This window comes from Littorina saxatilis, linkage group LG7 (assembly GCF_037325665.1).
Source record: "Littorina saxatilis isolate snail1 linkage group LG7, US_GU_Lsax_2.0, whole genome shotgun sequence".
Taxonomy (NCBI): domain Eukaryota; kingdom Metazoa; phylum Mollusca; class Gastropoda; order Littorinimorpha; family Littorinidae; genus Littorina; species Littorina saxatilis.
In genome coordinates, this window is record NC_090251.1 from 19,088,730 (window position 1) to 19,105,346 (window position 16,617).

The window sequence follows — 16,617 nt, forward strand, 5'->3', positions numbered from 1 at the left end:
ACTCTTCCACTTTCATTTGGAAAAAAAAGACACGCATCATTTAAAGGAATATTCCTCTCGAGTGGACAATTATGTGCACCCCCACAAATCTGTCAAACAACAACAACAACAAACACACATGCGCGCGCATACACACACACACATGTACACTCGCGCGCGCGCGCACACACACACACACACACACTGTCACACACACACATTCACACACACACACACACACTGTCACACACACACATTCACACACACACACACAAACGTGTATGCGATCATCTACACCACCTCATTGCACGGGGGTATTCGGCAGTCACTTTAACCATGAAAGGACAATACCAAGTGCATCTAATGGGTTTTTGACAAGAACTGTGCTTACTTCTTGTGTAGAAACGTCGACGTTTTTGACAGCAAGCGGTTGTGTGCGTAGAATTGTAAAAGGCAAGGCCTCCTATAGGGACTTAAGCTCGTTCACAGTTTTTGTACTGCAAAGAAAGGTACGAAAAGCATAAAGCGATCGTGTCCTTTTAGCACTTCAACCCAAAATAAAACAGATGCACAAGATGAAAACACTTCTTTGTGGAGTTTTTATGTGTGTGTAACTTAAACCCGCGGGACTCACCCACCCCTCATCCCCCTTACTGTTCTACAACACGCTTGGGCCATGTTGATCTCTCATCAACCATGTCTTGCCCCATGTTAAGGTCTGGTATGATCTGAGACAGTAAGACGAATTGTTTTCACGAGGCGGAATGGGCCTTTAATAGCGGCTTGTTTTAAACCCGTTCTTCATCCCACACTCGTCAAGAATCTGGCACACGTTGAGTGGAAGATTCACATTCATTTTCATCTCACAAACTGTGACTTTCACGATGAGAAAAGATGAACCGCAGACCGATTGATTGAGGTCAAATCTGACTCAAAAGTATAGAACTGCCTTGTTTCAACGTTGTTTTTGTCGACAACTGACAGAGATACTGCATATTGTTTAATTAAAACATATGAAGTGAATTTCTACTTAAAATTGGTATTTGATATGTCAGTATTTTGTCAAATTCTAACAAATTTAAATTTAAAATCTGGCTGATGAAATAGCAACTCAAGCCTCATGGACCAGTGGTATTATTATGGTGAATGGTTCTGTATCATTCGTTGTAAGCTTGCGTGACATTCCTTTTTATTTTTATTCTTTAGCTCTTTTTACATTTAGACAATTAAGGAATCGAGACGAGATTCGAGATTTGAGTGTGTGTGTGTGTGTGTGTTTGTGTGAGTGCGTGCGTGCGTGCGTGCGTGCGTACTTACGTACATGCGTACTTGCGTGCGTGCGTGTGTGAGTGCGTCCGTGTGAGTGCGTCCGTGTGTGCGTAGACGTGTGTGTGTGTGTGTGTGTGTGTGTGTGTGTGTATGTGTGGGTGTGTGTGTGTGTTAGGTTGTCTGTTTGCGTGTGAATGTTAATTGTTTGCATTTACACTCACGCATGCATTAAAATAGCAACTCAAGTCTCATGGACCAGTGGTATTATCATGGAGAATGGTTCTGTATCATTCGTTGTAAGCTTGCGTGACATTCATTTTTACATTTAGTCAAGTTTTGACTAAATGTTTTAACATAGAGGGGGGAATCGAGACGAGGGTCGTGGTGTATGTGTGTGTGTGTGTGTGTGTGTGTGTGTGTGTGTGTGTGTGTGTGTGTGTAGAGCGATTCAGTGTAAACTACTGAAATTTTTCATGAGAGTTCCTGGGTATGATATCCCCAGATTTTTTTTCATTTTTTCGATAAATGTCTTTGATGGCGTCATATCCGGCATTTTGTAAAAGTTGAGGCGGCACTGTCACACCCTCATTGTTCAATCAAATTGATTGAAACTTTGGCCAAGCATTCTTCGACGAAGGCCGGACTTTGGTATTGCATTTCAGCTTGGAGGCTTAAAAATTAATTAATGACTTTAGTCATTAAAAATCTGAAAATTGTAATTAAAATTATATTTTTATATAAGAGAATGCCTGTTTCTGTGTCTGAACTGCTTGACTGTCCGTTTGGCTGGTTGGCAATAGGATATGATTGTGTGTGTGTGTGTGTGTGTGTGTGTGTGTGTGTGTGTGTGTGTGTGTGTGTGTGTGTGTGGTGTGTGTGTGTGCGTGTGCGCGTGTGCGCAGACACAGACCCTCACACTCACACGCCCACAAAAATATGCGCACAGTAGCAGGGGGGAAAAGGAATGCACCAAGTGCAGCTTCAAATGAGCTATGTAAATATTTACTGCAATGTTCATATGTTATAATCCCCTGTAAATTTACCTCCATTTCAACACCTGAATTTCTCAGAATTGTGTAGGTCTTAAAATGGGGATTCCACTGACCCACAAAAATATTGCCTCTCCGTTGCCCCAACATTACATGTCCCATGCACACACACTCTCTCTCTCAATATTCCAACAAGTACTCTGGATTGAATTTGATTGCGCACAAAAAGAGATCATATTCAATGGAGAGTGAATAAAAATCCTGACAAGACTGAAACCTCTCAGAAAAAAAATAACCATACCAGAAATAACCCACAAATATGCCACTGTGAAAAGGGCAAATAAAGGCAAAGTACAGCCTTGAATGTCTGCATGCAGGAATGCCAAAAGGCTTGCATGCATGAACAAAAGACAACATCTGATGAGAAAAAAAAGAACAAAACTTTCCCACTCAGCAGATGTAGAAAATCATATTGTTGGAATGACAATATCAAAATGCATGGCTGAGATAACTAACGAATAGATGGCACCAAATGTTACACTTATTTTCAAATTGTTTTATGCTTCCAGAAATTGGAAGAAAAGCGAGGACAAAAATTGGAATAAAGCTACAATTTTACAACTAAAAATAATAAATAAGAAAATATCTCATTATGTTATGTAAAAAAATTCTCAAACATAAGATTGGAACCAAAAGGTTGCAATAACAAGTCTTGTATACCCATAAAGAAACAATCAAATACATCGCTCAGAACAAACACCTTATTTCAGAATTAATCTCTCTGAAAAGAGACATGCACAAAATGAAGAAATATTCACACACACACACACACACACACACACACACACAATCACACTCTCTCTCTCTCCCTCTCTCTCTTTCCATCTCTCTCTCTCTAACACATGCACCCCCACAACAACACCTCATTCACACACACACACACACTTTTACTCCTCAGCAAAGAAAAAATCCTCTTTTCCGAAGTATGCCTCATAATCAATGAACCACGACAGAGTGCCGTTGCCAGGGTTAACTCCGAGAATGGGGAACTTATCCACCACCCCCATCTTGATGCCACCCCCCGAGTCCTCCAGCTGATTGAGGATGCCTTCCTTGTCCACCCCTGTTACCAGCACCGCCACTCGCTTGGCCCTGCACACGTTCAGGTCACAGTGGTAAGAAACGCTCATGTTACATGATCATGTTTACCGTCACAGGTCTGTGCAGGGCATGATGGGGAGTTAACCCTGTGGAAGTGAACTGACATACTGAGAGAAGAGCGAGTGTTTGAGATTGACTGAATGGGTCCAGACTTTCTATACAATAAGAGCATCCTTTGACTTGGACACATTGATACCAAACATCAACAGCGGGCTTGCAATCCCTGCAGATTGGGCTTTTGTGTGTGTGCACTGTAGCTCATTTGGATGAGCACTGGACTCGTGGTTGCTTCCCTTGATCGTGCGCACCGCTGGGTTGCGACGTGTGACAATAATCTATATTTTCCAAGTTTTATCGTGATTTTTCCAAGTCTGAAAGTTGCTGAGATGGCGTGCGAGGGTACCAGCTGCGTGAAAATGTGTCTTGTCTGCTGTTTGCTGCTATTATCGTTGTTGTTCGGTTATTTGAGTGGGGTGAGTGCCTGTGTTCTCACGCCCCGAACCGGCATGCTTCAGTACAACATGGCGGCTCTCCTTGAACTTCGTGGTTCGCCACTCGTTACGAAACCGCCTACACTGGCCCTGCCATCGGAGATGAAGCCAAGAAAACGTGGAAAGAGAGGTGGAGTACGGCTAAGGAACAAGAAGAGAAAATGTAAGCCTGTCTTGCCAACTATCATCACTGGCAATGTACAATCACTCGTCAACAAAGCAGACGAATTCTCTGCCACTGTAAAGTACATGGATGTCTTCCACACCTGCAGCATAATCCAAAATTTTATAAATACATTTTCATTTAATTAATATACTTACCCAACTCACAAATAGCAATTAACTCTAGTTCAGTGCTGGTAACGCTGTACGCGTCCCCTTGGTAACAAGGGAGACCACTCTAAAAAAGAAAGTGATCCATCCCATAATGCCAGACTATTGACAGTCTGACTTCCGTATGCGTGCGCATACGCCGCCATATTATCATTTCAAACGAAGCCCAACTCACTCTTTTTAGACCCCAGTACCAACCACAGCGGGGAGGCGGGAGGGAATAAACGTTGTGAGTTGGGTAAGTATATTAATTAAATGAAAATTTATTTATAAAATTTTGGATTAAATTACATATCTTTACCCAACTCACAAATAGCAGATTGCTACTATAGGTGGCGGGTACTCACCAAACATCAAAGTAGAAGGACTTGTCCTGCGGCCACCATAGAAGGTAGTGCAAAACTGCCGTCCTGTCTCAAGAAGGAGATGTCTCTGAGATAGTAGTTCATGAAGACATCCTCCGATTTCCAATAGGCCGCCTCCAATACATCGGCCAGACGGCCTGATCGGAGCACTGCCACAGAGGAGGCCCATGCCCTTGCCTCATGAGTTCTTGCCGAAGTCAGGGGAAGAACCGCCCTAACCTCTCCGGACTGAGAATTCCACCAGGCGTATGCTTGCCTGATTAATGTGGAGACCCACTTGGTCAAAGTCACCCTCGCAATGTCTTTGTATTGAGCGAAATGAAAAGCAATTTTTGACTTTCAGAACGAATGAACTGCGTTCGAGACAGGTAACTGCTGAGCGTTCTGACTGGGCAGTTAACGATGTCAGGGTCTCCAGGAGCAAGAATGTTGCTCAAGGCAGGAATGTTAATAACAGGTGAAATTTGGCCTGGTTTCTGATTTTTAGCTAAAAATTCTGGCCTGAATTTAAGAGATATAGAACCATCTTTTTCGGTTGAAATATCTTTAGCTAAGCCGGATAATGCATGAACCTCACTTCCCCTACGCGACGTAGCGAGCAAAGTTAGAAAAACTGCCTTGCGTGTCAAGTTAGCCAAACTAGTTGACTGTAACGGTTCAAACTCGTTAGAAGCCAAATATCTCAACACAAGCAACAAATCCCAGGAAGGGAGCGGAGACTTCTCGCGCGTGGCCTTAAGGGAGGTGCCCTTAATAACACTAGCGACCACCCCATCGAGAGTGATCTTATGGCCTAGCTGCCTTAGTGTTGACGGAATCGCGGACCTTCTAACACGAAGGGAAGATGCCGACCCCCCCTGTTCAGCTAGCCAGGCTAAATGGTTGGCTACCTGCATAGATCTCGGTGCCAAGGGCTTAACTCTGTTAAGAACGCACCATTTCACCCAGGAAGCCCAGTGAGACGAGTAGACCGAACTGGTCGACTTCCTATGGGCATGTTTCACGAAGTTTATAGTGGCAGAAGAAGCCCCTGCCTTGAGCATATAAGAGCTTCTGACAGAATCCAACCGTGAAGGTTGAGGGCCTGAGGGTTCTCGTGAGGGATGCCTGACCTGGGTTGTAAGAGTTCTCCCTTTCTTACTGCGATGGGGATAGGCGGTCGAACCGCCAGTCGCAGCAAGTCCGGGAACCAGTGCTGGCTTGGCCAAAATGGGGCAACCAGAACCAACGCTGGCCTCTCCAGGTCGACCTTCCTGAGAACTTTGCCCAACAGACAAAACGGAGGGAAGGCGTAGGCTGTCAGCCCTGTCCAGTCCAATTCTAGAGCATTCACGCCCCACGCCAGAGGATCCGGGAAGGGGGATACAAACAGAAGAAGCCTCGCCGAATACCGAGTTGCGAACAAGTCGATCAGAGGCTTCTCCATCTGCTCCCAAAGACGGTGCAGGGACTGGTGAGACAGAGTCCACTCTGAATGGACCACCTTGTCTCCCCTGCTTAGTGCATCTGCAAGGACGTTCAAGCTGCCCTTCAGGAAGATGGCTGACAGCAGTATGTGATGCGAAGCGCACCACTTTAGGATGAGGCACGCACTGTCTGAGAGACTGCGAGATCTCGTTCCGCCCTGCCTGTTCAAGTAAGCTGCCACAGTCCTGTTGTCGGTGTGCAGCCTGACCTGACTGTTCTGAACGAACGGCAGGAAAGCTTGGAGGGCCAACGAAACGGCCTCCAACTCCAGAGCATTGATATGGCGTGTGGGCTGAGACAGGTCCCACACCCCCGACGCCACATGCTCCCCCAGGTGAGCCCCCCACCCCGTCAGAGAAGCATCGGTGAACAGCTCGATCTCTGGCGACGGGCAAACTATCGGGACTCCCTGTGAAACCCAGGGGAGAAGCCAGACCTGCGTAGTCAAGAAAAACCAGGTCTCCAGAGAAATCTGACTGTCCCAACCCTGGGTTGACTGATCTCACCGGGACTGAAGGGCAGCCTGAAAAGGCCTTTTGTGGACCCTGCCCAGTGGGATAAGCGTAGCCATAGACTCCATCTGGCCAAGTACTGATGTCAGAACCCGTACACTTGCCAGATTCTCTCCGTGAAGCGCACGGAGCAAGTCTTGAAGTTTGACCACCCTCTTCTGAGACGGGCGGACAGTCCAACTGAGAGTGTCGAACTCCATCCCTAAGTAAGTGAACTTCTGGGATGGAATCAGTTCCGATTTGACCAGGTTCACAGAAAAACCGAGCTGAGCGGCCTGACTGAGCACCGTGCGAGTATGAACGTGGCAAAGATCCCTGTTCTGATGGAGGATTAGCCAATCGTCCAAGTAAGCTCGCAGACGAATGCCCTCTTTTCTCACCAGAACGCAGAGTTGGCGTACCACGATGGTGAAAATCCATGGCGCGAGAGAAAGGCCAAACGGGAGAGCCCTGAACTGATAGGCCTTGTCTCCCCAGCGGAAGCGCAACCACTTCCTGTCCGTGACATGCATCATGACATGGAAGTACGCGTCCGTAAGGTCCACTGAGGTAGCCCAATTGCCTGGACGAAGCGCCTCTCGCACAGAGGTCGGCGTTTCCATCGTGAACTTCACAGTCCGGAGATACTTGTTCAGCGTCGACAGATCCAGAACCGGTCTCCAAGCCCCCGAGGCTTTCGGTACAACAAACAGTCTGCCGTAAAACCCCAGGGACCGTAAGTCCAAGACTTCCTCTATCGCCCCTTTCAAGAGAAGTGCTGTCACCTCTCCCTGAACTGCGGCTCTCGCCTCTGGGTCTCTTGGAGGTTTGCAAGTCGGGATTATCCTGGTCAAAGGTGCCTTTTCCTCTGACCAGAGAAGTCTGAACCCCGAACGAACTATCCCGGTAACCCACTTGCTGTCCACCAGCTGCAGCCAGGAAGTGAGGGCCCTGGAAGGGCCGCCCGCCACAACCAGTGCGGGGGCTACCGGGATGGCGTGTTCGGGGGAGTTTCATTGGGGGTGGGGCTTGCGCCTCGACCCCCTAGAACCACCAAAAGAATGTCCCCTCTTAGGGTAAGGGGCACCACGACCTCTACCCGCCGAGGAGAAGGACTGCTTCTGTGCTTTACCACCACCACCGCCAGACGAGGACGTCTGAGGCTTGGCAGAAGACCGAGTCTGTGTCCGTGTCTGAGACTGAGAGTGAGGTTTGCCCTGAACCTTAGGCAAACCTTGAAAAGCAATGCGGGCTATTGCGAGATCCCTCGCGTCTGCTGTCTCCTTCTGGAGCGCGTCCAAAGAGGCCTGACCCAACAAAGCTCCTCCTGAAAAAGGAGAAACTTTCAAGGTCTCAATCGTGGTCTTGTCACGAAACCTCGAGCCCGCCAAGAAAGCCGACCTCCTCGAATGCACAGCCTGTGCGTAGAGGTTAGCTGAAATAACCATCTGTTCCCTTGTCACCTTACCCAAAGTGGCCAAAAGGGTAGACACGTCAAGAGCCGAAGCGTCGAACCGAAATTCGAATGGATCCAAAAAAGTCGCAATCGACCTCGAAAGAGACCGTTGCAAAGATTCTGACACTGACGTCAATTCAAGCAACGATCTCCCTGCATCCTCCAGCGCCACCATGGAAGCCTCGGTACACGGAACCCCAGAGTTCGAACCGTATCCGTCTTCCCGCAGCGAAGCAAGCTCAGGCGTAACCGGCAGGACAGCCGTAGGCAACGCAAAAGGCTCGATCAGGTTCACAGGTCGAGGTGCAAGCTTGAGTTTCTGAATACCAGACACAGCTCGCTCCCCCGCCTTAGCCAGCCAAGGCAGAACGTCCTCTGGTGCATCACCTCGTTGCGTCAACAACGGCACCGCCGGACCGTTCCTCCCTTTAAACACATTTGCCATAACATAGGCAACCGAAGATGACTCTTTAAACCGGAACTGACCAGAGACATTCTTGGCAGACCGGAAGTCATCGAAAGCAGACATGTGTGGCGGAAGTCTCTCCTTACTTCTCACCACCCCTTCCGGAAAGTATTTGAACGCCGTCTCGGCTGCCGAAGCCACCGCGCTCGACAGCTTCGCCGGTAGGTTGAGTAGGGCGTCATCCACCGCCGTGGAAATACCCTCGTCCAACCCTCCTTCCTGCTCGCTATCGCAGTCAGGTGGGTGTACGCCAGAGAGACTTGCAAAGTCCTCGGAGTCACACCCGACTTCCGGCCCCCAGGGCGGAAGTAGAACCGGCATACCCGACACTGAATCGGAGGTATATGCAGAATTCTTACGATTCACAGGGCTCCCTGCCACCGCTGACCGAGCACAATGCAAATGGTCAGAGAAGACAGGCGGGCTTTCACCACACACGTGGCTTACTCTCTCCTGTGATCGCACCCCACTGTCACCAGAGAACCTGGCAACTTGTGGAGAAGACATACCTTTAGAGAGCCCCGGCTCATGCAGAAGGGACACCAGCCGACCACCGGCATGCTGAGAAGCATGCACTTCCGCCCGAACCACGGAAGAAGCAGCCACAGTGGAAACCGCAGCGGAAGCTGAAGCGGAACCGGAAGTGGAAGGAGTAGGAGAAGACCTGATTCTCCCCAACGAAGTGACATCAAAGACGCCAGTCGGAAGTGCGCGGATCTCTGCTTTCGTCGATGACAAATCGGCCGCCAAAGTTGAAACCTGCGTACTTAACGTAAGAAGCAAGGACGCAATGCCGGCGGGGGACACGCCTGAATCTCCAGGCGCCCCCGACAAAACAACATGTTTAACAACATCTTTCTCTTTGTCACTACGTGTGACTTTGTCCTTCTTCACGGACAAAATGGCGGACGACGGCTTGTCAACAACAACATAAACATCACATCCTACATTTCCCGGTTCTACCAGAGAAGTGTCGGAATGTCCATCACTCTTCCTTCTAGACGAAGAACTTCTCTTAGACGAAGTAGTACTAGCAGCCGGAGAAGCTGGAGCAGCAGCCTGTCTCGAACTAGTTCTATTCTTGGCGCTCTCCGCCATGACAAAGCAAACTCACAAAAACATTTTCGTAACTGAAAAATTTTACAAGTTCACAAACACGCGACAAAACGTCGCCAAAGTTTTCGTAAAACAAGAAAGCTCTCACCCAAAAACAGCCATGGTACCAACAAAGCTCGGTGGCAGACCAAGGGGCAAAGTCAAAGTCGGGAGACAATGAAACAAGGCCGAAAACAGCCGGAGCGTACTAGATAAGCGACCAGTCTTGTTGACGCTGAGTTTTGGAATGATAATATGGCGGCGTATGCGCACGCATACGGAAGTCAGACTGTCAATAGTCTGGCATTATGGGATGGATCACTTTCTTTTTTTAGAGTGGTCTCCCTTGTTACCAAGGGGACGCGTACAGCGTTACCAGCACTGAACTAGAGTTAATTGCTATTTGTGAGTTGGGTAAAGATATGTAATTTAATGTGTTTTTCAGAAACATGGCTGAAGAGCACCATTAGTGACGACCATGTAGCAGCCGACGGTTTCAGTCTCTACAGAGGAGACAGGTCTAACGAATCGGGCAAAAAGAAAGGGGGCGGTGTCTGCGTCTACATCAACAAGCAGTGGTGCAACCCAAACAACTCAACAGTCAAGTACACACAGTGCACTCCCGACGCTGAAATTATTACAGTGAGTGCACGGCCGTACTACTTGCCCAGAGAATTTACCAAAGTAATGGTTTCTGTCGTGTACGTTCCACCTTCTGCAAATGCTGCCGCTGCTGCTGACATCTGTCGTGTTCCGAGCGTACATAAACAACACTCACATCAGGTACCGTACGTTCATCTGGTTTACTTGTCTAGCAAACTGCTACAGATGACAACAATACAAGGTCGATGCGGTAAGCCATGCCTAATCAGTGTCCCGCGTGCATGCCAGAGAGCGAAGCGAGTAGTGGGCGGAAAGGCACCGTTGCACATGCGCGCCCCATCACATGACCGACCGAGTTCGACCGACACGACCCGAGAGGTACCGAATACCGTCACATCTCCCCCCTTCAAATAAAAAGATATAATGATCTTGATGAAACGAAACGTTATCGTTATCATTTAAAATTAAAGTTCAATAGGGGTTTCAGTAACGAATCTTTCGACCGGAACCGAAACAGTCATTGTTTATTTGCTGTTGATCTGCGGAGTCGATGGTTCACTCTTCGAAGCGGGACGGTGGTCTCACAGTTCGTCCGCTGCGGGTTTTGATGACCGGAGTCGACGTTTGCTGCCCTGGGTTAGGCGCCGCTGGAGGACGTCGCGGGGACCCAGGCGTCGGTGGAGGTTCCGGAGAACGAAGACCTGGCTGGTCTGCATTGCGCTGGCTTGGCGTTTCAGGAACAGGACTCTGTTGGGTTGGGACAGGGTAAAGGACAGGGATGTTGGTCATGGTAGGCCTGTCTAACACTTGTCGGGAAGACAATCTGAGGTGTCGTCTGTTCCGACGATACTGTCCCCTTTCTGACCGTATCTCGTAGGACCGTGGTGCACATTGACGCAGGACTGTTGCTGGTTTTCCCCAGGACTTTTCGTGGTCTAGTTTCTGGAGAACAGTGTCACCTGGTATTAGTGGCGGCAGGGTCTCTGTCCCATGACGTCTGTCGTGGTCACTCTTGTTTCTGAGCTTTGCTTGCTCGTCCCGCGCCTTGATCGCATCCCTTCTGACCGTCTTTGGGATGAGATTGCTTGCGAGAGTAGGGAGCGTCGTTCGCATCTTTCTTCCGAGTGCTAGCTCCGCTGGACTCGTTCCTGTTGGCGTCGTAGGTGTAGCCCGGTGACTGAGTAGGGCTAAGAACGGGTCTTCTTGAGCGAGAATCTTCTTGGCCTCTTGTACTGCTCGCTCGGCTTCTCCATTCGACTGAGGAAAGTATGGACTGCTAGTCGAGTGAGTAAACTTCCATGCTGCTGCGAAGCTCTGGAACTCTGTTGATGTGAACTGAGAACCGTTGTCCGTGACGACGACATCTGGTATTCCGTGGTGGGCGAAGATGTTCTTCATCCGTCCAATGACGACTTCAGATGTCTCTCTCGGAAGATGAGCGATTTCAAGATATCTTGAATAATAGTCAATCAGAACAAGATAACTCTGTCCCTTGAAGTCACACAAGTCTGCAGCAACCATCTGGAATGGTCTGTCTGGGAGTTCTGTTGTCATAAGTGGCTCACTTCTTTGGGATGGCTGCTTCTCTTCGCAGTGTTGACATGCTGACACTCTTTGCTTGATGTTTTCGTTGATGCCTGGCCACCAAACTGTCGACTTTGCTCTTTCTCGACATTTGGTTATCCCGAGATGGCCTTCGTGAATCCGGTTCAACATTTCTTCTCTCAAGACCTGCGGAATGACGATCCGGACGCCTCTGACGAGAAGACCTCGATGTATGCTGAACTCCCCTCTGAATGCGTAGTAGTCTTTCAGAGCTGGCTCTACGTCAGTGACGTACCTGGGCCAACCGTTGGCCGTGTAGTGTAGAGCTGCTTTGACGACAGGATCTTGCTGAGTCAGTGCTGCTATCTCGTCTAGTCTTTTGTCTGAAACCGGCCATGAAGATTGGACAGCGTCGACGTGAGCTTCCACATCTTCCGCCAGTAGTGTGGCAACATCGGCTCTGTCTTCCGATGTCTCTTCTCTCCCCTCTTGGACAGGCGACTGAGGACTTCTCGACAAGGCGTCAGCCACCACAAGCGTCTTGCCTGGTGAATAACTTGCTGTCAAGCTGAATCGCATCAGTCTCATCAGCATCCGCTGACATCTGATGGGCGTTTCGTCCAAATCTTTGGTGTTGATGAGAGGAATGAGCGGCTTGTGGTCGGTTTCGAGCGTAAATTTCTCCAGACCGATCAGATAACGTTCGAACTTTTCGCACGCCCACACAGCAGCTAGACACTCCTTCTCAATCTGGGCATACCCTTGTTCCGTTGATGTCAGAGTTCTTGAGCAGAAAGCGACTGGCTTCATCTTCTCCCCGTGCTGCTGCAGGAGTACGCCGCCAATACCGTAGCTGCTCGCGTCGGCACTGACCGTTGTCGGCTTAGTCAAGTCGAAGTAAGCGAGAGTAGGAGCTGCTGTCAGGAGCTCTTTCGCTTTTAAAAACGCGAGTGTCTGTGGCTGTCCCCAGTTCCACGCCTTGTCTTTCTCCAGCAACTCGGTGACAGGCTTCAAGACTGACGACAAGTTTGGCAGAAATCGTCCCAGAAAGTTCATCATGCCCAGAATTCTTCTCAGTTCTGTGACGTTGGTCGGGTCAGGCATGTTGATGATGGCATCAATCTTCTTCTTGTCTGGTCTGATTCCGTCGGCGTTGATCACGTGACCAAGGAACTCGATCTCTGACTGCTTGAAGCTGCATTTTTCCTTGTTGAGCTTGAGCCCGGCCTCGACAATCTTCTTCATGGAGCTCTCAAGATGCTGCTCGTGTTCTTCATCTGAGTTGCTGTAGATGAGAACGTCGTCGAAGAAACAGATCGTGTTTTCTTCTCCCTTCAGGATCATCTCCATCGTACGTTGGAAAATCTCGGGAGCGGAGGATATTCCGAACGGAAGTCTTTTGTAGTAGTACCTTCCGAATGGCGTGATGAAGGTTGTGTACTTGGCAGTTTCTGGGTCGAGAGGAATTTGATAAAACCCCGACGTTGCGTCCAGCTTGCTGAAAATCTTCGCTCCTTTGAGTCGATGCAAAATGTCGTCGAGAGTCGGAATCGGGTACCTCTCCCTCTTGACTGACAAGTTCAGCTTTTTCAAGTCCGTGCAGATCCGGACCGCTCCAGATTTCTTCAAAACTGGCACCATCGGAGAACACCAATCTGTTGGCTCGGTTATTTCCTCAATAATTCCGGCCTTCTTCATCCTTTCCAGTTCTTCTTCTACCTTCTTCATCAAAGGTATGGGTACTCTCCGAGCTGTGTGCAGACTGTAGGGCTGGCTGTTCTCTTTCAAGACGATCTTTGCCGGTGGGCAATTGACTGGTTGCTGGTCCAACTCACCGAACGCTGGCTGTATGCTGTCGAGACGTTGGACAAGTCCCATGCGTTTACAGGCTTCTCTGCTTAATAAGCTCTCTGTCTTGCTGTCGACGACATAGATATCCAGGTGAAACTCTTGACCGTTGATGTAGGTAGTGTCCCTAAAGAATCCTATGCAGGATATCTGTCCGCCTGCGCCGTGCATGACTGCACAGGTGGGGATAAGTTTGGGACACGGGACAAGGGTCAGGTAGAGGGATTTGGAAATGATGGTCACATCTGCACCTGTGTCGATCTTGAACTTGATCTTGCGACGTCCAAATGATAGGTCAGTGTACCATGCTGGTTCAGCTCCCTGCTTGTGTACGACACCCATGTAGTACACTTCTTCTGCGTCGACAGCGTTGACTTGCTTGGAACGGCAACAAGAAAAGTAATGTCCGTACCTGCCACAGCCGTGACACTGCTTCCCTTTTGCTGGACAGTCACTGTCTTTCTTGTGTTGTCCACGTCCGCAGCGTGAACATGATGCGTCACTTCTCCCCTCCTGAGGAAAGCGACGACCGCCACCACGCGGATGACGAAATCCACCCCTGGAACCGGCGTGCTTGGTTGCTGGACCGCTGCTGCCACTGTCACAGCTGGTACCTGCTGCACCTGCACCGCCGCGAGGGCGTCTGTTGAATCGCTGCGTACCGGTGTGTACAGCGTCAACACTGGAACGTTGCTCAGACAGCTGTCTCTTGACTTGCTCGTACTGCCTGGCTTGCTTAATGGCGTCTTGCAAATTCAGGTCTGCTTGCATTTGTAACTTTTCTGAGAGTTCTCGGTCGTTCACACCAAGGACGAACCTGTCGCGAATGGCTTCGTGTATGACGTTCTTTTGTGGAACGAAGTGCGTGTCAAATAACTTCAGTACGTCCTCCAGTTTTGCTTCGTCATTGTCCTCGTCATATTCGAACTGTTCGTAGATCTGTTCGGCTTGTATGCCCATAGCATAGATTAAGGAACTGACCTGGACTGAAAATTGTTCTTTGTCTAGTTTAGAAGCAACCCTGTAGCGTTCGAAACGCTTACGCCACGTGAGCCACTGGTCGGGCCTCCCAAAGTCGAGTGGTTCAGGCGGTTTGAATGGCATGCTCTTCTTCTTCCGTACGACTATGCTCGACTATTTCAAACTCACGGTTGGGTAAAGAATCCCACCGCTGCCACCATGTCGTGTTCCGAGCGTACATAAACAACACTCACATCAGGTACGTTCATCTGGTTTACTTGTCTAGCAAACTGCTACAGATGACAACAATACAAGGTCGATGCGGTAAGCCATGCCTAATCAGTGTCCCGCGTGCATGCCAGAGAGCGAAGCGAGTAGTGGGCGGAAAGGCACCGTTGCACATGCGCGCCCCATCACATGACCGACCGAGTTCGACCGACACGACCCGAGAGGTACCGAATACCGTCACACATCATCACCAGTAATGTGCACAACTTCGAAACAAGTGCTCCTGATGCGCTTAATATCATCACAGGAGACTTCAATCACTGTGATTTGAAGAAGTCACTTGGTCCCAAGTTTGAACAACACATTACCTGTACTACACACGGTGATCGCACGCTAGATTTGCTTTACTCGAATGTGCGTGGTGCTTACAACTGCCGCAAGTTGCTCCCCTTAGGCAAATCCGATCACTGTCTAGTGCATTTGATCCCGAAGTACATGCCTCTGGTGCAAAGAGTACCACCAGTTAAGAAGACAGTGTGTGTGTGGTCTGATGACGCGACTGATGCTCTGAGGGGGGCTTTGGATTGTACTGACTGGAGTGTGTTCACTGAAACGTCTGCTGATATTGATGAACTCACCGATGTTGTAACAGATTATATTTCCTTTTGTGAGGAAGTGGCCATCCCAAAAAAGACTGTGAAAGTGTACGCGAACAATAAACCATGGATTACTAAGGACATCAAGGCTATCATAAATGAGAAGAAAATGAACTTTCAGGACAAAGAAAAACGAAAGAACATACAGAAGAAACTGAATACTGTGATACAGGAAGGGAAGAGACAATATAAAGAGAAAATAGAAGAAAATTTCAAGGACAACAATATGAAGAGGGTGTGGGAGGGTATGAAGATGATGAGTGGGTACACGGGTAAGAAGGGTAGTGGCAAGGGTGGCTCTGTTCCAAGTGACTATGATGTGAACGATCTCAACGCGTTTTACAAACGGTTTGACAGGCATGATTTCAGCCAGACCAGGACTGAACTGACCGATCGACTCGTGAACACTCCTATGAATGAGCAGGGCGAAATCATGTCTGTGACTGAGGAAGATGTTGTGAAACAGCTCAAGAAGTCTAATGCTAAGAAGGCAGCAGGCCCGGATGGTATTACACCAAAAGTCCTAAATTTTTGTGCTGAGCAGCTTTGCTCAATTCTCACTGTGATTTTCAACATGTCTCTGTCACAGTCAAAAATCCCATCCCTTTGGAAAACATCTTGCATCGTCCCAGTTCCAAAGAAAACCCCGGTCAAAGTGATGAACGACCTGCGACCTGTAGCATTGACTTCTGCTGTCATGAAGGTTCTTGAGCGACTAGTATTAGTGAAGCTTCAGGTGCTTACCGCGGAGTTTATGGATCCGTGGCAGTTTGCCTATAGAAAGGGTAGAAGTGTTGAGGATGCCGTTTTACATGTGTTGCACAGTATCTATTCTCATCTGGATAAACCTGGAGCATGTGTTAGACTGATGTTTTTTTTACTTTTCTAGCGCGTTCAATACGATACAGCCTCACCTTCTTGCTGAAAAGCTACTGAAGATGAAAATTAGCGTTCCAACTGTATTGTGGGTCACAGACTATCTGACCAACCAACCCCAGTTTGTTAGGGCTGGTATAGTACCATCTAATGGCCCGAACACAAACACCGGTGCTCCGCAGACCGTGCTATCTAGTGTACTGAATACCAACACAGGAGCTCCGCAGGGAACAGTATTGTCACCTTTTCTGTTCTCCCTGTATACTGCTGACTGCAGGAGTTCTCACGGGTCGCATGCTTCATCGACAAATTTGCTGACGATACTGGACTTACAGGACA

The 16,617-nt window shown here is 48.8% G+C and overlaps 1 protein-coding gene across 2 annotated transcripts in view; it reads right to left on the reverse strand.

The window, feature by feature from the left end:
- Positions 1-2,232: 2,232 nt before the first annotated feature.
- LOC138970852 (GDH/6PGL endoplasmic bifunctional protein-like) overlaps positions 2,233-16,617 on the reverse strand; it is a 33,023-nt gene continuing 18,638 nt past the window's right edge. For both annotated transcript variants that reach the window (XM_070343406.1, XM_070343405.1), the window contains exon 12: positions 2,233-3,389. In XM_070343406.1, coding sequence (XP_070199507.1) covers positions 3,185-3,389 — 205 coding nt within the window. In that variant the 3' untranslated portion in view covers positions 2,233-3,184. The remainder of the gene's footprint in view (positions 3,390-16,617) is intronic.